General features: G+C 31.2%; 8 protein-coding genes and 1 pseudogene across 8 annotated transcripts; 1 reads left to right on the top strand and 8 right to left on the bottom strand.

The window, feature by feature from the left end:
- Nucleotides 1–553: 553 nt before the first annotated feature.
- LOC122515328 lies at nt 554–2,079 on the bottom strand. The gene is made up of 5 exons (XM_043632644.1): nt 1,253–2,079; nt 1,085–1,184; nt 914–1,024; nt 688–843; nt 554–604 (listed from the first exon to the last, which is right to left on the bottom strand). The coding sequence occupies exons 1-5, from the start codon at nt 2,077–2,079 to the stop codon at nt 554–556; spliced, it is 1,245 nt and encodes a 414-aa protein (XP_043488579.1).
- An 855-nt stretch (nt 2,080–2,934) lies between these two features.
- On the bottom strand, nt 2,935–4,954 carry LOC122515327. Its single transcript, XM_043632643.1, has 6 exons — nt 4,938–4,954; nt 3,889–4,749; nt 3,603–3,702; nt 3,330–3,440; nt 3,077–3,232; nt 2,935–2,988 (listed from the first exon to the last, which is right to left on the bottom strand). Exons 1-6 carry the CDS (start codon nt 4,952–4,954, stop codon nt 2,935–2,937), a joined length of 1,299 nt encoding a protein of 432 aa, XP_043488578.1.
- Nucleotides 4,955–5,781: 827 nt separating this feature from the next.
- LOC122515326 lies at nt 5,782–7,226 on the bottom strand (annotated as a pseudogene).
- A 2,072-nt stretch (nt 7,227–9,298) lies between these two features.
- LOC122515325 lies at nt 9,299–10,131 on the bottom strand. Its single transcript, XM_043632641.1, has one exon. The coding sequence runs from the start codon at nt 10,129–10,131 to the stop codon at nt 9,301–9,303; it is 831 nt and encodes a 276-aa protein (XP_043488576.1). The 3' UTR covers nt 9,299–9,300.
- Nucleotides 10,132–10,578: 447 nt separating this feature from the next.
- On the bottom strand, nt 10,579–12,307 carry LOC122515324 (odorant receptor Or2-like). Its single transcript, XM_043632640.1, has 5 exons — nt 11,508–12,307; nt 11,125–11,224; nt 10,932–11,042; nt 10,703–10,858; nt 10,579–10,632 (listed from the first exon to the last, which is right to left on the bottom strand). The coding sequence occupies exons 1-5, from the start codon at nt 12,305–12,307 to the stop codon at nt 10,579–10,581; spliced, it is 1,221 nt and encodes a 406-aa protein (XP_043488575.1).
- Nucleotides 12,308–13,229: 922 nt separating this feature from the next.
- On the bottom strand, nt 13,230–14,976 carry LOC122515323 (odorant receptor 22c-like). Its single transcript, XM_043632639.1, has 5 exons — nt 14,177–14,976; nt 13,778–13,877; nt 13,584–13,694; nt 13,354–13,509; nt 13,230–13,283 (listed from the first exon to the last, which is right to left on the bottom strand). Exons 1-5 carry the CDS (start codon nt 14,974–14,976, stop codon nt 13,230–13,232), a joined length of 1,221 nt encoding a protein of 406 aa, XP_043488574.1.
- A 490-nt stretch (nt 14,977–15,466) lies between these two features.
- On the bottom strand, nt 15,467–16,878 carry LOC122515322 (odorant receptor 22c-like). The gene is made up of 5 exons (XM_043632638.1): nt 16,520–16,878; nt 16,287–16,386; nt 16,080–16,190; nt 15,833–15,988; nt 15,467–15,517 (listed from the first exon to the last, which is right to left on the bottom strand). Exons 1-5 carry the CDS (start codon nt 16,876–16,878, stop codon nt 15,467–15,469), a joined length of 777 nt encoding a protein of 258 aa, XP_043488573.1.
- Nucleotides 16,879–17,346: 468 nt separating this feature from the next.
- On the bottom strand, nt 17,347–19,593 carry LOC122515321. Its single transcript, XM_043632637.1, has 5 exons — nt 19,110–19,593; nt 18,812–19,017; nt 18,433–18,543; nt 18,097–18,350; nt 17,347–17,479 (listed from the first exon to the last, which is right to left on the bottom strand). Exons 1-5 carry the CDS (start codon nt 19,591–19,593, stop codon nt 17,347–17,349), a joined length of 1,188 nt encoding a protein of 395 aa, XP_043488572.1.
- Nucleotides 19,594–20,381: 788 nt separating this feature from the next.
- Nucleotides 20,382–22,008, top strand: LOC122515320 (aquaporin AQPAe.a-like). Its single transcript, XM_043632636.1, has 6 exons — nt 20,382–20,406; nt 20,558–20,724; nt 20,990–21,133; nt 21,227–21,460; nt 21,546–21,626; nt 21,838–22,008. The coding sequence occupies exons 1-6, from the start codon at nt 20,382–20,384 to the stop codon at nt 21,952–21,954; spliced, it is 768 nt and encodes a 255-aa protein (XP_043488571.1). The 3' UTR covers nt 21,955–22,008.
- The last annotated feature ends 881 nt before the right edge of the window (nt 22,009–22,889 follow it).

The following is a 22,889-nucleotide window of genomic DNA, read 5'->3' as shown; positions in this document are numbered from 1 at the left end:
AAATATAATATTTGGATAACTTTTCAGCCCCTTCCCCACTGATATAAGATGAGTAATTTTTGTATTATTGACAACTTTCTTTATAATTTCTTCTTACATATGTCAACTCTTTTTATTTTTTGTTTGCAGTCAACGAACAACAACGAGGAATACAACGACGGACAATTACTCATGCGAAACTTTTTAGCGTGCGATTAAAAGTAAATTTTTACTTTATTAGAAAGGGTAACAAATGTGGCTTCCCTATAGTCAGGTATAGTCAGTAGAAAAAAAAAGAGAAAAAAAGAAATGAAATGATATTTTTATTTCTGCGCAGTGGAAGTTACTAAACTGTACGATCGAAGGAAGGAGACCGTGATACTTTGAAACAATACAATCGTACTTCGTGTGTGAATACAGTCGGACTGTTCAGACTCTTCAGGATACGATATCAAGGGTAACTCTTTTATACTTCTTTTTCTTATATTTTTTTTTCTAATCGCTTAAATCAATAAAATACTATTGTTATTCGATTATTTTCATTCGGTGTTTTCTGTTTTGAGATGCACTAATTTTACGTTACTGTTCGTAACATATTCAAATAGACGACCGATGATTTGATAATCTGTCATGTACAAATGAATTAACGTTTTATATGTTTTCCTTTTTTGTTTATTCGATTAATATATTTGTAACATTCATACGTACGTCACTAAAACTGCTCAAAGAAAGATCCATAAAATTTCCAGCAGTTAATTTCGTCGTTGTTCTTGACATCGCGATTAAAAGTATCAATGATCGTGCCGTTTTTCCTGGCAGACGATACCAATCAATGCCGTAGCATCGTTCGCTTAACTCGTTGACCTAATACATAAAAGATATTAAATAAAATTGATAATTCAATGAATTGTGTGTTGTAAATAATTGAACATACCTGTTCCATCAGAAGCTCGCCGATGTAACAAAATATAAAAATATTGAAAGCTATTGACGTTAATACAATAGCACAAGTGAGACTACCCAATATTTCAGTGATGTCCCATTCCTGTAATAAAATATTTCATTTATATTGATATTTTCATTATTTACAACAATTTCTACTCACCATAATGCAATAATATCCAAGTAAGCACATGTTCAATGTACACCCTACAACTTCGATCAAAGAAATTTCGTTCAACAAATTCTCAGTTACCGATATAAAACTGTAAAACGATGAATATTTTTTCCAGGTAAAACAATTATTCTCGATTAAAAGAAAAAGGTGACTCACTTTAAAATTTGAACGTGTTGTTGAATAATACTCGCCATTCTGCCGTCTACGTTGGAACACAAATCTTCTCTACCATCCAACAAATGTTCCAGCCAATTGATGAGAACCCTAAGTTGACCGCAAACGTGCATCGTAAAAATGGCTACTAAACTGCATGTACCAGCTGCTATCGAATGTGCAGCAAATCCGGAAAAACATAGAATGAGACTAACTATTTCGTTGGCGGGACTGTAACGAATGTCTATGAGATATTTAGTAACGGGATATGGCGTAGGTCTGTAAGTAACATTGACGTCAGGTAGAACAATTTTTTTACTCATAACAGGTAAAACGATATAATAAAATCCAGCAGCACCGAAAGTGAATACATTGCAAATGTTAACAAGACGACGACCCGAGTAAACTTTATCGATCATTATTTGTTCGTCCTTTAAATTTTTAACACTTTTCCAATCCATTTCAATATACCCGATACACGATCGAAGTTTTTCTTCGTGTAATGTCAAAAAGACATATTTAAGAATAGCCATAACGCAGAAACTCAGTGGTCCAGTAAGTCTTAATCTGTCATAGGTACCATCGACCTCGAAAATTATGTAAGGACCGCAGCATGCAAATACAAAGATCATCAGGAAATAGAAAATGCAACTTTTAAATCGACGAAAACACTTGTCTTTCCAAGAAACTTCAATGGAATCTTTGTTGAATGGCCAGATACCCAATGGATCCAAAATCCAACGATTTATTTTCGTGGTCAAATTCACGTACTTCTTGTAATCCTCGTAATTGTTCACGTAAGTTTTTTTATTATCGTATTTGTTAATCATTTTTAACAACGTCAGATCTCAGCTATCATTCGAAAGTTACTAACATCTTCCTTGCATCAGTCGTAAGTGCAATTGTTCTGCGCCTGCGTCAAACTTCTTACTAATCTTTTTCCTTATATTTTTCTTCCCCTCTCTAAGAAGGGTTATAGTAATCGCGACTATTCAACTTTCTAATAGTTTACGAGAATGTTATTCGAAGAAAATACCATTTCCGCGATAGGGATTGACCCCTTCTTATTCTTTACGAAAACGCATGATATTTCTCCCTTGTTGCATTCACATTTATATGCATTGACTACGTGTATCTGTGTCTTTTTATATACGCACGATTTATCGATTACCAATCATCCTTTCAAAACGATAACCATCATACGATTCATTTTGATTATTCGTAATGCAGTTGCGTGTGCATGTGGGAATTTTTATTGCGTGAAAATGATCTAGGTGTAAAGTGTATGGTAACGGTGAGATTTTTTAAGGAAGAATTTATTTTATTTACATGCAAATGTGGAATATATACGTGGAAATGAATGATGCTGTAAAAATAGTATTATTTAAAACAAAATTAATATCTGGTTTTTTTTAATTATTTTGTTTTCTATTCTTTGCGTTTTCTTTTGAAATCAAACAATCAACATATATTCGAAATCTAATTTGTACTGTGGGACGAGTGTTTTCATAACAAATATTTAAATAGTCATTCGTGAAGAGATTGGACGATGGGTCCTGGATAGCTGAATGGATAAAGACCAGACGCCTGGAAAGAGGAAAATCCGGGATCCGAGTCCCGGTCCAGTCAGCCCAACGTCCTAATTTTTTTCACGAATCCTGCAGTACTAAAATCGGTAATTTATTCTAAATTGTAAACGTACGGAGCATATTCAAGTAGGCACCAGCTGATTTGATCACCTGCATTTTAACGATACAATTGTGTATCAGAAAATAATCTCCCAAAGTCTCGTGTTAATTTCATTTGTTCGTTCTGTTATATACTTACGTCAGAAAAACTGCTTATAGATAAATCGATCAAATTTCCAGCAGTTAATTTGGTAGTAGAATTGGACATCATAATTATTAGAACAAGTGCCAGATTTTTTCTGTCTGGTATACGATACCAATCAATCATATAAGATTTTTCGCCAACTTTCAGGGTCTGTTACAAAAGCCTTGACATTAATTAAATTAACATTTAAAACATTTTCATTTCTTTTTATAATTAACAAAAAATGATTGAAAAAAAAAAGTAATACCTGCTCGGCAAGAACTTCACCAATGTAACAAAAAATAAAGATATTGAAGGTGAGCGAAATGAGTAATATTACATAAGTAACAGTACCGAGTGGTTGATGAATATCCCATTCCTGCAATATTTAAACAACAAACAATATTTCTACCAAGAAAAAAATCAATTTATGAACTTACTGACCAAGCTTGGAAATCAGCAAAAATAAATAATCAGATAAAAAACAAAAGAAAAAATAATAGAACTATTTATTATTTATAAAATATATAAATATGCGTACCATCATGCAATGATATCCAAGCAAACAAATGCCCAATGTGCATCCGACGATTTCAACTAGAGATATTTCGCTTATAACTTCTTCTGTACGTTTAATAAAACTAAAATGTAAAAATGTACCTATTAACATAGATCCGTTGTTTATAACAATTGATAGAAAAGATTTGTAAATAGGTAGTTATTGTCAAGCTGCGAAATTTTTATTACAAAAAGAAGAAGAAAACAAAAAGAAACACAAAACACAAACAAACAAAATATTTAAGCTAAAAGCAAGAGAGTAAACTGACCTAAATGCACGTACATGTTGTTCGATGATATCAGCCAATCTTTCGTCAAGCGTGTCGGAAACGTTTTCCCTTCCGTCGACCAAATATTCGAGCCAGGAAATGAGTATTTCTAATTGACCGCATGCGTGCATCGCAAGAAGGGCTACTAGACCGCAAGCTGCAACCGTTATGTTGTGTGCAACCAAACCGGAAAACAATTGAATCAAATAAAATATTTCATTGGCCGGACTTATTTGATAATCGGCTATTATTTTCGGTATTGGATAAACCAATGGTCTATATGTTATATTTCTATTCTCGTCCAATGCACGTCCATGTGTCATGGGTAATATAATGTAATAAAAAACAACACCACCGTACATGAAAAAGCCACAAATCTTGATCAATTTTCTGCCAAAGTTAGCATTATCTATCATTATCTTTTTGTCTTCCAAATATTTAATATCTTTCCAATCCATTTCGATGCAACCGAGGCAATTTTTAATATCATTTTCACGAATAATCAAAAAGAAATATTTCATTGCTGCCATCAAAAAGAAACTCAATGCGCTGCCTATTTTCAATGAACTGTAAAAATCTTCCAATTCGAGAATGATAAACATACTTCCGAATACTAGAACGAAACACAATAATATGTAACAGATGAGGATTTTTAATATTTTAAGAATAAATTCGAATCGCGTTGTTTGAGATGATTTCATCGAAGGCCACGTTCCTATTGGTTTTGATATCCATCGATTTAACGAAATACTCAGATCAACGTCCCTTTTAAAATTGTTTAATTTTTTTTTTTCCATGTAATATCGAAAATATAACAATTGCGCTATCGTGTTTAGTTGTTTCGATATTTTAAACGTTACACTGAATCATTTGAACTATTCAAATGCTGAAGTATCGTCGAGCGAATATATTCTGCGCTTGCGCTAATTTATTCCTCCCCCTATCTTATTTTTTTTTCTTTCTGATGACAAACTTTGCTAAACTTTCTGCTGTTATTCGCTCGCTATTTTTTTCATTATTTTTTTTTTTATTCGTTCCAGGATTAAAACCGATAGTTGAGTGCCATTGTGAGCAAAATTGTGCTTCGACGAGAAAATGATGAATAGCGAAAATTCTTTTTTAATAAATTTAATTAATGTTTTTTTGTTTCAGAAAAACAAGAGTCTAGCAGCGAATATAATTTTTGGATAACTTTTCAACCCCTTTCCCACTGATTTAAGATGAGTAATTTTTGTATTATTGAAAATTTTCTTTATAATTTCTTCTTACATTTGTCAACTCTTTTTATTTGTTGTTTGCAGTCAACGGACAACAACGTGGAATACAACGACGGACGATTACTCAAGCGAAACTTTTTAGCGTGCGATTAAAAGTAAATTGTTACTTTATTGGAAAGGGTAACAAATGTGGCTTCTCTGTAGTCAGGTATAGTCGGTAGAAAAAAAAAAGAGAGAAAAAGAAACAAAATGATATTTTTATTCTTGCGCAGTGGAAGTTATTAAACTATACGATCGAAGGAAGGAGACTGTAATACGAAGAAGTATTACAGTCGTACTTTGTGTGTGAATACAGTCGGACTGTTCAGACTATTCAGGATACGATTAAAGGGTAACTTCTGTTTTTTCCTTCTTCTTTTTTTTCAAAGTAGACTATACTAATAGAATTTTTTACTTCAAAGTTGGTGATACGGCACGAAGTTGTTTTCTTTTTCTTTCTCTCTCTCTTTCGTTTTAAAATCAATTATTGCTTCCACATTGCTTTTTGTTTTATTTTATTTTTTTTGTCAAATTTAGTCTCCAGATCTTAGTTAATATTTCACAAATCTCGAATCAACTCGTATTCATCGTAATGCATACATAAAAATTACTAGTTATGATTTTTTGATTTATTTTATTAGATTCTATTTCGTAGAATGTTGAAATATCCAACTGCTGTTTTAATTATCTAAAAAATTCAGTTTTTTCTCTTGTCAAACGTAATGTTGTATATTTGAAATATTACTGTAATTACTTACGTTGTTAAAATTACTCAGTGACATGTCCATCAATTTACCGGCAACGATTTTAATCGGATGATTAGACGCGAGTATTATTAATACCAAACTTCGAGCACTTTTCGTCGGTAGACGATTCCAATTGAGTGTGCACGAAGTTATAGCAACTTTCGTACCCTGAAAAGGAAAAAAAAATAAATAAAATAAATATTTAATTAATATAAAAATAAAAAGTATATAAAAAGGTTAACGAAATATTTGGCACCTGTTCCGAAAGGAGTTCACCCATGTAACAAAAAATGAACATGTTAAAGCTAAACGATAGAAGAAAAATAAAATACGTGATCAATCCGGTCGTGTCACTGTTTTCCCACTCCTATAAATTTGTTAATCATTTATATTACATTTAATATTATAATTAAAAATATATAGAATTCTTATAATTGCATTACCATGATTAGGTAATACAAAATTAGACAAACGAGACAGGTACAACCCAATATTTCAACCATGCACATATATTGTAGGATTTCTTCGACATCTTTTACGAAACTGTGAAAAGAAAATTTGACTTAGACGTACAGTCCCATAGAGATCTTTCGATTTATTTTAATTTTAATATTACACATGCGTAAAAAAAAAAAGAAATAAACAATTCAATCGAAAAATTACATTCTACCGTTGCATAAATAAACATACGATGAGAATATGATAAAATAATAAAAATGAAAATAGACAACACTTACTTCCTAGCACGAATTTGGTGTTGAATTACCACAGCAATACGTTTATCTGGATCAGAACCATCTTCATCTTTTCCATCGACGATATCTCTCATCATTCTCATGAGAATCTCAAGTTGGCCGCATACGTGCATGATCAAAAAAGTTGCCAAACTACATACCCCACAAGCGACCGAATAAACAGAAAAACCGGCGAGAATTTGTACGAAATATACCAACTCGTAAGCAGGTGATTCTTGTTCGTTGAATATTACGTAATAACTTGGACATGCGAGGGGTCTTATCGTTACATTTCCAATAATCAATTTCCCTTTTGAAAGTGGTAAAATCGCACGATAAGACATTCCAGCACCGTACATAAACGAGGCCGATATTACTGCCAATGTTCTGCCAACTTTGGCATGTGACATCATAGATTCGTAATCTTTTTCCGACACAACCTTGTTCCAATCATCTTTTACATGTTTCATACACTTTTTGATATTATTACGACGTGCCATTAAAATAGTATATTTCGTAGCATTGATATAAAACATGCAAAGTGGTCCAAATATTTTCAATCTAACTTTTATGTTTTTTTCGATTAAAAATGTTCTTAACATAGCGGGTATGATAGTAAACGTAAATAAAAAGTAACAAAAGACGTTCGCGAAATAACTGTAAATCTTTTCTACGGTTGACGTTTCTTCGTTGAGTGGCCAGCCACCGATTACTCGTAAAATTCCACGACTAATTTTAAGGGAATAATTTAATGCCAATTCGTTTCTATTGCTATTAACGACAACGGGAATGTTTCGATCTTTTATTTCAATCGTTCCTGACATGATCGTTCGATTATTAGTTTACGAACTGTTCATTTTTAAATCTTGGGGATTACTGAACGGGAAAAGGGATGTAATACCGATAGAAATCAAAGGGAGGGTTGTACGCTTGCGTAGAAAAACAATGATGCAAGGGATAGAAATGATTTCGATTAGAAAATTATACTCTATGCGCATGAACAATTTACATTTGAAACTCGAAGATCTTTGATAAGGTAGAAATATAATACGACTTTATTCTTTCGCGTTTTGCAATGAACTTTTCGTTTTTTTTTTTTTTATTCCCTTCGACACTCGTTTACATTGAATCGTTTAGATGTGTATATGTTCAATTTTTTCTTATTGAAAATTTTCTTATTCGCAAATTTTAATTTACATGTTTTATTATACGTATAATATGATTTTATTTTATTCGTTTATTTTTAGTCAATAATTACGAAAAACACAATGACATGCAACACAAACGCTATTATTTTGCGTACGATTAATGATAAATAATTAGTTTGGTAAATGTTTGGAATGACGGTTTCTCTTAAAAAGAAATTGTTAGTAAATAAGAAAAATAATTTCTTCACGCTTGCGTAGTTGTGGAAGTTATTAAATGGTACCATCGAAGGAAGGAGAAGATACGTTGAAACATGACAGTCGTACTTCGTACGTTAATACGATCGGACTGTTCTGACAGGATACGATATCTAAGGTGAACTTTTTTATACTTACTTTTTTCTTTTTCTCTAAGTTCATTTTTTTTTCTTTCTTTCATTTTATAGACAATTATTGTTTCTATTTGTTTTTATTTTGTTTTTCAAACTATCGTTAGATTTTAACTAATATTTTACAAAACACGAATAAACTCGAATTGATCGTAATGTATGCGTAAAAATTACTAGTTATGATTTTTTCATTTATTTTGTTATACGCTACTTCGTAGAATGTTGAAATATCCAACGGCAGTTTTAATTATCTAAAAAGTTCAGTATTTACTCTTGTCAAAACGTAATGTTGTATATTTGAAATATTACTGTAATTACTTACGTTGTTAAAATTACTCAATGACATGTCCATCAATTTACCAGCTACGATTTTTAATGGATAGTTTGACATCAGTATGACAGGTATCAAACATTTTGTATCCTTTACCGATAAACAAGTCCAATTTAAGGTACAAGATGTCACGCTTACTTTCGAACCCTGTTGTTAATTGATTCAATTTTTATTTGCCTTGCTTCGAAAATTTTTATATTAATGCAGAAATAAAGAAGAGGATATTATTTTACCTGTTCCGATAGAAGTTCTCCGATGTAACAAAAGATGAACATGTTGAAAGTGAAAGATAAGAGAAGTAAGATGAAAGTTACGAGACCGGTTGCATCGCTATTTTCCCATTCCTTTAAAAAAAGACAAAATTATGATTACTTTTAAGAAAAATATAATTAAATTGCAATAGATTTTTCATACATATTAACTCACCATAACTAAATAGTATAAAACCAGACAGACGAGACTAGTGCAGCCCATAATTTCGGCTAAACAAGGATACTGCAAAATTTCTTCTACTTCTTTGACAAAACTATATAAAGAAAAATTAATGAATCATATTCAAAGGCAAAAAGTAATATAAGCTTTACTTTCAAACATTTTTGTTTATAATTTTAATACCGAAGCGTTGAATTATTTTATATCATTTTAAATGTGTCCTACAAATTTGTATTAAATTAATTTCTTAGATATTTGTTCACGTTACTTTTAAAATCTTATCCAACGAGAATAGAACGATAAAGTTATGATTACAATTAGTGATAATAGAATATTTAATAAATAAATAAAATATATTTATAATTTCAGACAATAAGAATTACTTTCTCGCTCTGATTTGATGTCGGATTACTTCGTCGATACGTTTTTTGGGATTAATTTCGTCCGAATAATGGCCGTCAACGATGTCATTCATTTTTCTCATCAATATACGTAGTTGACCGCAAACGTGCATAATCAAAAAGGCAGCCAATCCGCATACTCCACTGCCAACGGTATAAACGGTAAAACCACCAAGAAATTGACCGATGAATACGAGTTCGTATGCGGGTGTTATTTGCTCATCGAATATTACAAAGTAACTTGGACAAGCAAGGGGTCTTATCGTAATATTACCAACAACTACGGAACCTTTAGAAAGTGGTAAGAAAGTACGATAAAATATTCCAGCACCGTATATAAAAGAAATCGACATAGTTGCAAGAATTCTTCCTATTCTAGCCTGGGACATCATGAATTCGTGATCTTCCGGAAGAATAATATTTTTCCAGTCTTCTTTGATATGTTTCAAACATTTATTGATTTTTTCCCTGTGCATCAATAATATACTATATTTCATAGCATTCGTAGAACACGTACAAAGCGGCCCGAATATTTTCAATTTTTGTTTCGTACTTTTCTCGATCAAAAATATGCGCAACAATCCGGGTATCAATATGAACGCGAAGAAAAAATAACAAACGCACTTCATAATGAAACTAAAGAATTTTTCCATCGTCGAAGCGTTATTTAAAATTGGCCAAACACCGATAGCTCGTAAAATACTGTACGGTATTTTTATAGAATAATTTAGGCTCCTTTCGTTTCTAACAACGATGTCTTCTTCTTCTACTTTTTTCTTCAAGTTAGTTTTATTCAATTCGATCGACATGATCGTTCCTCAGAACAAAGAAGGTAATTGAAAAGTTGAAACTTAACTTAGGAAAAAAATAGGGACTAGAGACGAACGTAGAAAATATAATCTAAATCGTTCGAGAATTATTGTGGTGGGGTAATATAATTGCATTTATGAAGTAGGGTTCTACGCTTGCGTACGATATTATCGTAAGGGTTCAGTTTGACGTTTGAAACTATTAGCGTGTCTCTCTCTCTCTCTCCCTTCATTTTCTTTTTTCCTTTTCTTTTTTCCTTTTCTTTTTTTCTTTTCTTTTTTCATTCCAACTTTTTTTTAATCCTATAAATATTATTAATAGTTTTCACGAATTAAATCATTCCTTTACTGCCAATATCTTTCAATTAATTTATTCGCACTAATGAAAAACAAAAAACAAAGTGACATAATGAATGTTTGTTGTGAATAATGTGCATTTAAAAGATATTAAATGCTGGTAGTACGAAGCATGTTCAAATACGCCACCGATGTTCTAACGACCTAAACAAAAATATTATAAATCATAGTACTTCATTACATTAATTGGAAAACGGGGGAATCTTTGACTTACCGAGCCGAAACTGTTCAGTGATAGATCTAAAAATTTGCCTGCCGTTATTTTGATTGGTCTACTCGACATCGCCATAATCAAAATCAAACAACGTGCCGTTTTTTCTGGCAAATGAAACCATTCCAACGTGCAGGACGTTCTTGCAACTTTCGTAGCCTAATTAAAAAAAAATAATAAATCATAGTGAACGAATAAAAGATCGTATTGCGTGAAATAGAAATTATTATACCTGATCGGTTAAAAGCTCGCCAATGAAACAATATATAAAAATGTTGAACGTAAAAGTTAAAAGTAATATCGCGTAAGTTAAAATTGCTATGGCGTCATTGTTTTCCCATTCCTATAAAATAAAGAGGAAAAAGAATGAAAGAAGAAAATTGTAAAAAAAAAGGTGCTACGTAATCATTTGAAAATCACTTTACTATTATGATATAATATCCCAAAAGACATAAAATCAATGTGCAACCAACCACTTCCACTAAACATATCTGTTGCATAGCGTCCTCGATATTTTCTAAAAATCTAAACAATATTGTACAAACATCAGGAATAATTTTAAAAAATGTATAAGAAAATACGACGAGTCGATGAGAATTATTGTTTATAACAATCCGCATCAAAGTATAATTTAAAGTATAATTAATTTAACCTCGTAGATTCGTTCAGAAAATATCACAAATTTAGTTAATAACAAAATCAATAAATTTGACGAACTCAACGCGTTTTTTATTATAAATAATAATTAATTTTGATAATAATTCTTATCGGCTCTCGTTTGATCGTATTAAAAATTTTCAGATCTTACCCTCTGACATTAATATGATGTTTCACCAAAGCAGCTAATTTTTCATCCAACGAAACGATACTCGTTTTAGAATCCTCAACCAATTCTTCCAATCTTCTAATCAAAATTTCTAATTGTCCGCATGCGTGTAATACGTAAAGTGCTGCCAAACTGCAGGCCCCACTAGTTGTGGAATAAGTTACGAATCCGGCAATAGTTTGCAATGTAAAAATAATCTCGTAAGCTGGACTTTTTTGCGGATCGAAAAAAACGAAATAACAAGCATAGGCCAAAGGTCTTATGGTAATATTATTCGCGTTCACTACAGTTCCTCTTGTCAGGGGAACAATTAGGCGATACGAAAAACCGCTAGTGTAAACGAATGCAACGCAAAGTATTGCAATGCTACGACCTATTCTAGCCTTTTCCAACATAGTTCGACGATCATTCAAAGTAACAACGTGTTTCCAATCTTGTTCCAGACGTATCATGCAATCTTCTAATTTTTTTCTACTAAATAAAAATATGGTGTATTTTAATACGGCCATGGAACAATTGCACAACGGACCAATTGCTTTTAATCTACGACGTGGATCCTTTTCTTTTAAAAACGTATACAACAATCCAGGTATCAATACAAAACATGCCAACGAATGACAAAATATTCTTAACAATTTCAATCTAATTTCTTTAGAAATACTTTCACCTTTTTCTCTTCGATGAGGCCAAATTCCGATCAATTGCAATACACTACGGCTTACGTGTACCGTAAGTTCAATGTCATTTTCATAATTATCGTTTTCCCATTTCGTTGCCGCCATTGAAAATCAAAATACAATGGATTTTATCTTTTTTCTTCTCGATTTCAACTAGTTTCTTACTAAACAACTGTACTAGAAATGTTGCCTTACTGACGTATTAGAAGAATCTAACTCTCTGGATGTTCATAAATTATGCGGACTGAAATTGAACGATTACTCTTTTAAAAAAAAAAACTTTTCTACGTAATTTATAACTTTTCCTTTTCCTTTCTTTTCTCCTAGACTCATGTAATCGTTGAAAATACGAAAAACTTTATTTCTACTTTTTTTTTCTTATTTTTCTTCTTCTACAAATTAGAAAGGTTTAAAGCTAACGTTGATTTTACCGTGACTGTACTAAATAAAAACGTATGTTTAACGAAAATTAATGTTGATTAAACAATATTAATTTAATATCGAATTAATATCGTATTTAGTATGTTTTTATCTTCTTTTTCTGTTTTCTTCAAGTTAATTTTATTCAATTCGATCGACATGATCGTTCCCCAGATCAAAGAAGGTAATTGAAAAGTTGAAACTTAAGTTAGGAAAAAATAAGGACTAGAAACGAACGTAGAAAATAAAATCTAGTCGTTCGAGTATTCTTGTGGTTGGGTAATATAATTGCATTTATGAAGTAGGGTTCTACGTTTGCGTATGATATCGTCGTAAGGGTTGAGTTTGACGTTTAAAACTGTTAGTTTGTCTCTCTCTTTCTCTCTCCCTTCATTTTCTTTTTTCCTTTTCTTTTTTCCTTTTCTTTTTTTCTTTTCTTTTTCATTCCAACTTTCCTTTAATCCTATAAATATTATTAATAGTTTTCACGAATTAAATCATTCCTTTACTGTTAATATCTTTCAATGAATTTATTTGCACTAATGAAAAACAAAAAACAAAGTGACATTATGAATGTTTATTGTGAATAATGTGCATTTAAAAGATATTAAATGCTGGTGGTACGAAGCATGTTCAAATACGCCACCGATGTTTTAACGATCTAAACAAAAATATTATAAATCATAGTACTTCATTACATTAATTGGAAAACGGGAGAATCTTTGACTTACCGAGCCGAAACTGTTCAGTGATAGATCTAAAAATTTGCCTGCCGTTATTTTGATTGGTCTATTCGACATCGCCATAATCAAAATCAAACAACGTGCCGTTTTTTCCGGCAAATGAAACCATTCCAACGTGCAGGACGTTCTTGCAACTTTCGTAGCCTAATTAAAAACAAACAAATTAATTATAGAAAATGAATGAAAGATTGTATTGCGTGAAATAGTAATTATTTTACTTGATCGGTCAAAAGATCGCCAATGAAACAATATATAAAAATGTTGAACGTAAAAGTTAAAAGTAATATCGCGTAAGTTAACATTGCAACAGAGTCGTTGTTTTCCCATTCCTGTAAAAAACAAAAAAGAAAAAAAATCTAAAAAGAAAGTTGTAAGAAGAAGGTGCTATGTAATTATTTAAGAATCACTTTACCATTATAATATAATATCCCAAAAGACATAAAATCAATGTGCAACCAACCACTTCCACTAAACAAATATGCTGCATAGCTTCCTCGATATTTTTTAAAAAGCTAAACAATATTATACAAAAATTAGGAATAAATTCAAAAGATTTATTAAAAAATATACGACGAGTCGATAAGAATTATTGCTTGTAATAATTGGTGGTTGCATCCAAAAATATTTTTAAATGATTTAACCCTGTATATTCGCTTAGAAAAATTTGCAAGTCTAGTCAATAATAGGATCAATAAATTTGACGAACTCTACGCGTTTTTTATTATATAAATAATAATTAATTTTTATAATAATTCTTATCATCTCGTTTGATTGTATTTAAAAATTGCAGATCACTCGTAAGGATTCTTACCTGCTGACGTTAATATGATGTCTCACCAAAGCAGCTAATTTTTCATCCAACGAAACAATACTCGTTTTAGAATCCTCAACCAATTCTTCCAATCTTCTAATCAAAATTTCTAATTGTCCGCATGCGTGTAATACGTAAAGTGCTGCCAAACTGCAGGCCCCACTGGTTACGGAATAAGTTACGAATCCGGCAATAGTTTGCAATGTAAAAACAATCTCGTAAGCTGGACTTTTTTGCGGATCGAAAAAAACGAAATAACAAGCGAACGCCAAAGGTCTTATGGTAATATTATTCGCGTTCACTACAGTTCCTCTAGTCAGGGGAACAATTAGGCGATACGAAAAACCGCTAATGAAAACGAATGCAACGCAAAGTATCGCAATGCTACGACCTATTCTAGCTTTTTCCAACATAGTTCGACGATCTTTCAATGTAACGACGTGTTTCCAATCTTGTTCCAGACGTATCACGCAATCTTCCAATTTTTTACCACTACATAAAAATATGGTGTATTTTAATACGGCCATGGAACAATTGCACATCGGACCGACTGCTTTTAATCTACGACGTGGATCCTTTTCTTTCAAAAACGTATTCAATAATCCAGGTATTAATATAAAACATAACAACGAGTGACAAATGATTCTTAACAATTTCATACTCATTTCTTTAGCAATGGATTCGCGTTTTTTTTCACGGTGGGGCCAAATCCCGATCAATTGCAATACACTACGGCTTACGTTTACCGTAAGTTCAATGTCATTTTCATAATTATCGTTTTCCCCTTTCGAACCCGCCATCGAAAATCAAAATACAATGGTTTTTCTTTTTTTTTCTTCTCGATTTCAACTAGTTTCTTACTAAACAACTGTACGAGAAATGTTGCCTTACTGACGTAAAAGAAATATCTAACTCGCTGGGTGCTCATGAATTATGCTCATTGAAATTACACTATTACTCTTTTAGAAAAAAAAAAAAACTTTCCTGCGTAATCTATAACTTTTCTTTTCTCTCATAGATTTACCTAATCGTTGAAAATACGACAAACTTTATTTCTACATTTTTTTTTTTTCTTCTTTTTCCTTTTTTTTCTTTTTTTTCTTCTTCTTCTGCAAATAAGAACGGTTTAAAGTAAACGTTGATTTTATCGTAAACGGTATTAAAAACGTAGATTTAACGACATTTTATTTCGATTAAATAATATCAATTTAATATCGAATTAACATCGTATTCACTATGTATTTTTCTTCTTCTTCTTTCCTACGATCGATCGAGTGCACCCAAAATTTACTACGTGATGGTACGTAACATGTTGCAATATGTTGCAGCAGTTTTGATAACCTGCAATCGAACGTTTTTCATCTTAAACGCTTATAAAACAAACTGTCGCATGAAATGAACGAAAGAATAAAGTTATCCCTTGGTTATTTTTTTTTTTCCTTTCTTTTTTTCTCTCTTTTTTTTTCTATTGTCCTGCAGGAAAAGGGGCAAACGCGTTCCAATCAACTTTTACGTAAAGTTTTTATTATCCTTGCGTGAGTAAGAATAATCGATTATCCAACGACGAAGTTAGTATAATTGTCGTGAAAAAAAAAGAAAAAAGAAGAAGAAAGGAAAAGAAAGGAAAAAAAAATAAAAACGACGAAAGTTACTCACGTTACCAAAAGTTTGCAGGGAAAGTTCGACTATGTTTCCAGCTGTGATCCTCATTGGACGATCCGATATTGCTGTCATTAAAATAACACCTGCCGATTTATTTTTGGGCAAATTATACCAATCCAACGTTCGACAGGTTTCTGCTACTTTTTCCGCCTATCTTCGTCAAGTACATTTCGATCTGTAAGTTTTTTTTACTTTTTCTTCTCTTATCGTTGGTTGAATAATTTCATCATAAAATGAATACCTGAAACGTCAGTTGTTCGCCGATGTAACAAAACATAAATATGTTGCATATGATCGATGATGATGCAGTACTGTACATGCAAACTATTACAAGATTATGACTAGACCATTCCTTGAAACATAAATAATTCTCATTATTCTTTTGTGTTCTTTTTTTTTGGAAGTAAATATTTGAGAATATCACGTTTAACATTTCAAAAAATTATACCGTCATAACGCTATAGGACAAAAAACATAAGATCAGTGTACATCCTGTTAATTCGATCAAGCATAATTGTCGTAGCATATGTTCCACTATACGTGAGAAACTGTAAATCATTCGTGCTTATTATTACGTGTCAAAAATAATAATCACTTTGTATTTTATTATATATATATATATAAATCTGTGATTCGTAAAAATCAAATCGTTACAATACTAGAAATGAATTTTCTACAAACTTTCTAACTCTGATTTGATGTTCAACGGTTATAGCAATCTTCGCATCGATGTTAACACCCGGTAGATCAGTTTTTGCCACCATTCTATTCATCAACATACTCAGGATCTCAAGTTGTCCACAAATGTGAAGAACGAAGAGTGCTGCTAGTCCGCAAACAGCAGTTGTGATGGTATACGTTATGATACCGGACAAACATTGAAGAAAATAAACTATCTCGTAAACTGGACTAATTTGTGGATCGAAAAAACGGTAATAACAGGGACAAGGTAACGGTCTAATCGTGAGATTTTCATTGATTATTATTTTTCCTCTCGTTAAAGGTATAATGGCACGAAAAAGTAAGCCACTTCCGTACATCAGTATACCGCAGATAATAAAAAACCTTCTTCCAATGATTGCTTTTTTTCTCATGATTTCGCGCTTACTATTTTCTATCGAATTTTTCCAATCATCCTGGACGTGTTTCAAACACGAATTAATTTCGTCTATGCAGAAAAATAATACTACGTATTTGGCTAAACTCATCGAGGAATATACGATAGGTATGACTAAGCGAATTTTTCCATAAGTACTAGTTTCTTTCAAACAAATGTGCAAAATACCAGGTATCACGACGTAAAGTATTATAACGAAATTTAACAATATCAATATTAATCTTAAACTTTTGTTCAAATATGATTCACTAGTTTCCGATTGCAAATATCTTATACGAATTCCTAAGAATAATAATATATTGCGATTAGGTTCTATCGCGTAACGTAAATCGTTTTCGTAATTATCTTTTATTAACATCTTTTTGTTTTTTTTTTTGTGTGTATATCACACTTATGTTTTTCTTTGAGATTCACTATTTGCGAATATCTTGCAGATGTTGTTGAACGTTAATACAGTATGACTCTGATGATGATTCGTCTGGGCAAGTTGTAAATTGCGCTTGCGTGTTTGAATCTTTAACTTACTGTTATCAACGTTGTTGTAGGGTTAGATAAGTACAGGTTTACCTCTTTTAAAACTTCGACTTTACATTTATTACGATAACTTTTTTCTTACTCTAAGAATATTTAAGTTCCTGGTAAACAATCGCGAACCCTTTTGAAAGAAAAGAAAAAAAAAAAGAAAAAGAAAAAAGTACGCATTATACAAATTGAAAAGAAAAAGTCGAAATGCTATTAAAAATTATAATATTTATGGGCAAGTTCAGATGGGAAAAAAAAAAACTATAAAAAAAAAAAGTAAGGATTGTTTGCAAGACAGTAAAGTTCGAGTGGATTTTTCATTTTATTCTCTCTTATGAAAATTATGTTTTCTTCTTTACTTTTCTTTTTGTTTGCTTAAACGAATAAATTTAAAACTTAAAAGTGCGTGAAAAGGTGACATGATTAAAATCGAACATAATTTTTAATAATTAATTTTACTAATATAACATGACAAATATTATACCACAATGTATTCGAAATCGCGAGGTAATGAATCACGCTAAAAAATACTATACTCACACACAATTGATTATGGTTTAAAAATAAATTAAATCATCGTTCGCATAATATTACAATAAGCTACGGTCGTTTTAATTACCTAAAATAAGAAACACAAGATTTTTCCAATTGACGATCGTTCGAATGGCAATCAAAAAATTGATGAATATTATTAGAAATATTAATTAAAGTACTTACTTGTCCAAAAGTTTGTAAAGAAAGTTCGATTATGGTTCCGGCAGTGATTTTCGTTCGACGATTCGATAACATAACGATCGGTATAATATTTTTAGCCTTTTTATAAGGTATCCTATTCCACTCGAGTATGCAAGATTTGACAGCTACTTTTTCGTCCTGTCATCAATCATATTTGTCGTTAAACCTGCGTCGTTATAAAAAAAATAAGAAAAAGAAAAAACAAGTAATAAAATTCTACCTGCAGCATAAGCTGTTCGCCAACCAAACAAAATACAAAAATTTGAACTGTAACAGACAATATTGCAATAATGATCGATATTACAGTATTCACATCTTGTTTACCCCAATCCTGTAAGAAAAATGTATCAATATTAATTATATAATAAAAAAATAAATCAACTGTGTCGTAATTTACAGAGAATAAAAAACAAGGATGTACCATCGTTAAAGAATAACCCAAGAAGCATTGGGTCATGCTGCAACCAAAAATATCCATAAAATATAATGGATTCATCGTACTCTCGATCATTTGGAGAAAACTAAAAAGCAAACAATTTTATCGAAATCTAATCGAGAAGAAAAATAAAATCGAATTAAATGAGAAATCATTATTTTACAAAGAAAGGATCGTACTTTCGTACTCTTATGTGATGTTTAACGGCAATACTTAATTTCTTATCGACGTTAATATTTTCTTTGGAATCAACGTGAGTAACGATATCCTCGAGAAGATTGATAAATATTTCAAGTTGGCTGCATGCGTGAACGACGAAGATAACGGCGAGTGTGCATATAGTAATGTTTGTATAAATGGTAACGCAACCTTGAGCACATTGTAGGAAAAAAACCATTCGTAGAAGGGACTGACCTGATCGTCGAAAGATGAAATAAAACCAGCACGGGCAACGGTCTTACCGTAAAATTTTCCGCAGTTTTGATATTTCCTTTGATCATTTTCTTTGGAATCAACGTGAGTAACGATATCCTCGAGAAGATTGATAAATATTTCAAGTTGGCTGCATGCGTGAACGACGAAGATAACGGCGAGTGTGCATATAGTAATGTTTGTATAAATGGTAACGCAACCTTGAGCACATTGTAGGAAAAAAACCATTTCGTAGAAGGGACTGACCTGATCGTCGAAAAGATGAAAATAATAACCAGCACTGGGCAACGGTCTTACCGTAACATTTTCCGCAGTTTTGATATTTCCTTTGATCAGGGGTAAAATTAAACGCATGTAAAGTACGGTTGAATGTAAGAATACACAGATTACGGTGAAAAAACGTTTACCGTATCTAACTCTTTCCAAAATAATATCACGATGATATTTATTTGTAACATCGTTCAAATCTTCATCGATATATGCCATGCAACGTACTATATCTTTTTGTCTCATTATCAAACAATTATATTTAGTTAATAATAATACGTTGTAGAGTAGTATCGGCATTTTTCTTAATTTAACTTGTATCCTTTTTTCTATCAATATTACGTGAAGTATCGTCGTCGTTAGGAAGAATACGGTCAATCCGTAACAAATTAAATTGGATATCAATTTTTGTAGTTTAACGATGATTGTTGAAGAAGAAGAAGAAGAAGAAGAAGAAGAAGAAGAAGAATCTTCGAAATGATCGAGTGCCCCTAATATTCTAAGCAACTTACCACAGACACGATTTAAATATTTCACCTCTATCTCATATTCCTTCTTATTTCTTGTCGTCTTCATTTCTGTAAACCTTTTTATCCTATATCGATTCTTCTTTTACCCTTTTGAACGGAAAAGAAATAATCCAAGTTTTGTTTTACCTCCCTTTATTGAACTTGCTTAAAAATTCTTATCGTTTTATCGTTGATGTAGGCGATAAAGTTAAAATAAATACTTTTTTTTGTTTAATTCAAAAGAAAAGAAAATTGTTGAGATTTTATATGAAAATTGTTTAACACGGATTGATAACGTGAATTAAAAGTATCATGTAAGATTAAAAAATACAATTGAAGTATGCGAGCATTGATTTACAAGATAACGATTCGATAATGCAATATATATTTTTATTTTATGATAATATTTATCAAGTACACGATAACTGGTGCAATCGTATGATTAAACTAATTCGAGAAACGATTAATGATCAAACAGAACGACAGAACAATCCCACCTGTAAAGTATTCTAATCGATCGTAGTGATGCTTAATCAAAAAGAATCTAAAGGTGATTTTCAATATTTTATTTATATTTAAAAAGAAAAACGAGACTTCAATATAATATAACTCGATATATAAAATGTTTTAGTAATGGTTTGATTGTCATTTGAGTGTGTCTGATTTATATTTACATATTTTTAGTTTTTATATTTTTACAGTTGCGTTATGGAAATTGCAAGAGGGAACATGGACGATGTTTATTGCGGAAGTAGTTGGTACAGCAATATTAATTTTTATTGGTTGTATGGCGGTTATCGGTTCCTTGTTACCTTCTGCACTGCAATCGTCTATTGCATTCGGTATGACAGTGAACCTTATTATTATGGTAAGTTTTAATACATCAAAAAGTGATTAGAATTAATCAGTGAATGCTAAATTAAATGTGTATAAAATTACGAGGTTGTTAAAGTGTAAAAAAAAAGATAAAAAAGAGGACAATTTATTATCCTACTGTACCAGAAACAACAATCACAGTATTAAACATTTATTATAAAAAATGAATGAATTATAAATATTTCAAAATAATTTCAAATATGAGAGTGAATGAAATTTTGTTTAAACCAAATATAAATCATATCTCAATTTTGTAGATGTTGGGTCACGTTAGCGGAGCTCATTTAAATCCAGCAGTTACAATTGGTGCAGTGATCATAGGTTTAAAAAGTATTCCAACCGGTACATTGTACATAATTGCACAATTCATCGGTGCAAGTATTGGATACGGTATATTACAGGTGTCATTTGATTTTAATTTATAAATACAAAATATTAAAATTCAATGAAAAATTTCTTTACGAATGTGAATATTATACTTTTGTTACAAACAGGTAGTAATACCAACGGATTTATTCAACAATGGTAATTTAAATCCCATCGTTGGCGTTTGCATGACTGTTATTCATCCTAGTGTCAGTATTGCTCAAGCTATTCTTATCGAAGCACTATGCACTGCTTGCATACTTCTCGGTGCATGTGCAACATGGGATTCTAGATGCGCTCATACCACCGATTCCACAGCTATCAGATTTGGTTTTTCCGTTGTTGCTATATCTCTCGCTGCGGTAATATTTTTGTATCTCAATCTTTTAAGGTGTTTTTCTTTTTTTTTTTTCATCAAAATCGAAGAGCTCAAAGGGTTGTTTTCAGGGTCCATACACGGGATGCAGTATGAATCCTGCTCGTTCTTTTGGGCCTGCATTATGGAACAATGATTGGACTGATCAATGGGTACAAATTTATAATTCAATTATTTATTGCATATATACGGTTTATATTATTTGGTTAGGATATTTTTATTAATTTATTGCAATGCTCACATAAGTTAGGATATTTTTTTTTCTAAAACATTCGATTTATGATTTACCATAAATAAATAATTTATAATTTTGTTATTGGCCAACCAAACACACTAGATATTATCTAATCGAATTATTTTTAGGTTTATTGGTTCGGACCAACACTTGGTGCATTGTTTGGAACATACTTTTATAAAATATTTTTTTTAGATAAACCAAAACTCGAAAATAATTATGAATCATCGATCGTCAAAGTTTAACGTGGAAATAATTTTTTTCTAATTTCTTATCGCGTGTAGAAATAGAAGTAAATATTTTTTTGTAAATATTATTTTCCTATATTACCTATGATTAGTAAAAGATAAATAATATCATTCCTATGCATTAGACACAAGAAACAATCTCAGATAATTATTGTATGTTGGTATAATCATTTTCAAGATGAGATTGCAACGTAGTATTGGCTTCTTTTACTAGATGGCATTGTTACAAACACTAGGCTTAAAATCATTGATTATTTTTATATAAATAATAATAATAATATTTTTTTTTTATAATGATAAGTATGCAAATTAATATATATTTTTTGTATGCATATAAATTGCCATTGATTATTATTAAAAGTATATAAAGATATTTTTATTTATTCAACGAAATACGTCGCACTTCAATATTTTCCCGTTAAACTTCATTTTGGTCAACTTCATTGAACCCTTTATATAGCAAATAAACCCATTGAAAAAACTATAAAATTATAGGAGAGAAAGGAAAAGTTGGAGTTTACAGTTATGAAAACTCAAAGAACGATTAGTATTTCTGGACGCATTATTCATAGAAATGAGGGTCGTCGTAAGAATGAAAAGAGTCAGTACTTTACGTTTGTTTTATCATAAGTTTTACCCTTTCGAATCGAACTTTATCGTTGGATGCATAATTGTTGTTGTTGTTTTTAAATTTGTCCATAGACAAAGATATTATTATATCATTCGAATGGTAATTATTATATTTCAATTGAATATTCTTATCAATGAAGTTTTAATAAAAAAATATTCTATACGTTTTCCTATATCCATGGGGAAACGTATAACTGCGTATTTTCTATAAATGTATCTATACATATTCATAGACAACTTCTCACGTTGTATTTATCGATTAGTCGTAGAACGTTCTGGAACATCGAGAAGCGCCGGTACGG

This window comes from Polistes fuscatus, unplaced genomic scaffold, assembly GCF_010416935.1.
Source record: "Polistes fuscatus isolate 324 unplaced genomic scaffold, CU_Pfus_HIC Scaffold17, whole genome shotgun sequence".
Lineage (NCBI taxonomy): Eukaryota > Metazoa > Arthropoda > Insecta > Hymenoptera > Vespidae > Polistes > Polistes fuscatus.
The sequence above is the reverse complement of the archived record's forward strand: the minus strand, read 5'-3'. Positions and strand labels throughout refer to the sequence as shown.

Excerpts from the sequence above, each read along its gene's own strand:
- LOC122515323 (XM_043632639.1), bottom strand. The coding sequence starts at position 14,976 with ATGGCGGGTTCGAAAGGGGAAAACGATAATTATGAAAATGACATTGAA. Across the intron at positions 13,695-13,777 it reads TGGGATATTATATTATAATG|GAATGGGAAAACAACGACTC; the intron begins GTAAAGTGATTC and ends TGTTTTTTACAG. Across the intron at positions 13,284-13,353 it reads CACTGAACAGTTTCGGCTCG|ATCGTTAAAACATCGGTGGC; the intron begins GTAAGTCAAAGA and ends ATTTTTGTTTAG.
- LOC122515320 (XM_043632636.1), top strand. The coding sequence starts at position 20,382 with ATGCTTAATCAAAAAGAATCTAAAG. Across the intron at positions 20,407-20,557 it reads TAATCAAAAAGAATCTAAAG|TTGCGTTATGGAAATTGCAA; the intron begins GTGATTTTCAAT and ends ATATTTTTACAG. Across the intron at positions 21,461-21,545 it reads TTGCTATATCTCTCGCTGCG|GGTCCATACACGGGATGCAG; the intron begins GTAATATTTTTG and ends GGTTGTTTTCAG.
- LOC122515328 (XM_043632644.1), bottom strand. The coding sequence starts at position 2,079 with ATGATTAACAAATACGATAATAAAAAAACTTACGTGAACAATTACGAG. Across the intron at positions 1,185-1,252 it reads CAACACGTTCAAATTTTAAA|TTTTATATCGGTAACTGAGA; the intron begins GTGAGTCACCTT and ends ATCGTTTTACAG. Across the intron at positions 1,025-1,084 it reads TTGGATATTATTGCATTATG|GAATGGGACATCACTGAAAT; the intron begins GTGAGTAGAAAT and ends ATTTTATTACAG.
- LOC122515321 (XM_043632637.1), bottom strand. The coding sequence starts at position 19,593 with ATGAGACAAAAAGATATAGTACGTTGCATGGCATATATCGATGAAGAT. Across the intron at positions 19,018-19,109 it reads AAACTGCGGAAAATTTTACG|GTTGCGTTACCATTTATACA; the intron begins GTAAGACCGTTG and ends AATGTGCTCAAG. Across the intron at positions 17,480-18,096 it reads TCTTGTGTTTCTTATTTTAG|TAAGTTAAAGATTCAAACAC; the intron begins GTAATTAAAACG and ends CGTTGATAACAG.
- LOC122515327 (XM_043632643.1), bottom strand. Across the intron at positions 3,703-3,888 it reads CAACATGTACGTGCATTTAG|TTTTATTAAACGTACAGAAG; the intron begins GTCAGTTTACTC and ends TTTACATTTTAG. Across the intron at positions 3,233-3,329 it reads GTGAAGTTCTTGCCGAGCAG|ACCCTGAAAGTTGGCGAAAA; the intron begins GTATTACTTTTT and ends CTTTTGTAACAG.
- LOC122515322 (XM_043632638.1), bottom strand. The coding sequence starts at position 16,878 with ATGTACGGAAGTGGCTTACTTTTTCGTGCCATTATACCTTTAACGAGA. Across the intron at positions 16,191-16,286 it reads TGTCCTATAGCGTTATGACG|GAATGGTCTAGTCATAATCT; the intron begins GTATAATTTTTT and ends TTATGTTTCAAG. Across the intron at positions 15,989-16,079 it reads GCGAACAACTGACGTTTCAG|GCGGAAAAAGTAGCAGAAAC; the intron begins GTATTCATTTTA and ends TGACGAAGATAG.
- LOC122515325 (XM_043632641.1), bottom strand. The coding sequence starts at position 10,131 with ATGTCGATCGAATTGAATAAAACTAACTTGAAGAAAAAAGTAGAAGAA.
- LOC122515324 (XM_043632640.1), bottom strand. The coding sequence starts at position 12,307 with ATGGCGGCAACGAAATGGGAAAACGATAATTATGAAAATGACATTGAA. Across the intron at positions 11,225-11,507 it reads CATCATATTAATGTCAGAGG|ATTTTTAGAAAATATCGAGG; the intron begins GTAAGATCTGAA and ends AATATTGTTTAG. Across the intron at positions 11,043-11,124 it reads TGGGATATTATATCATAATA|GAATGGGAAAACAATGACGC; the intron begins GTAAAGTGATTT and ends TTTATTTTATAG.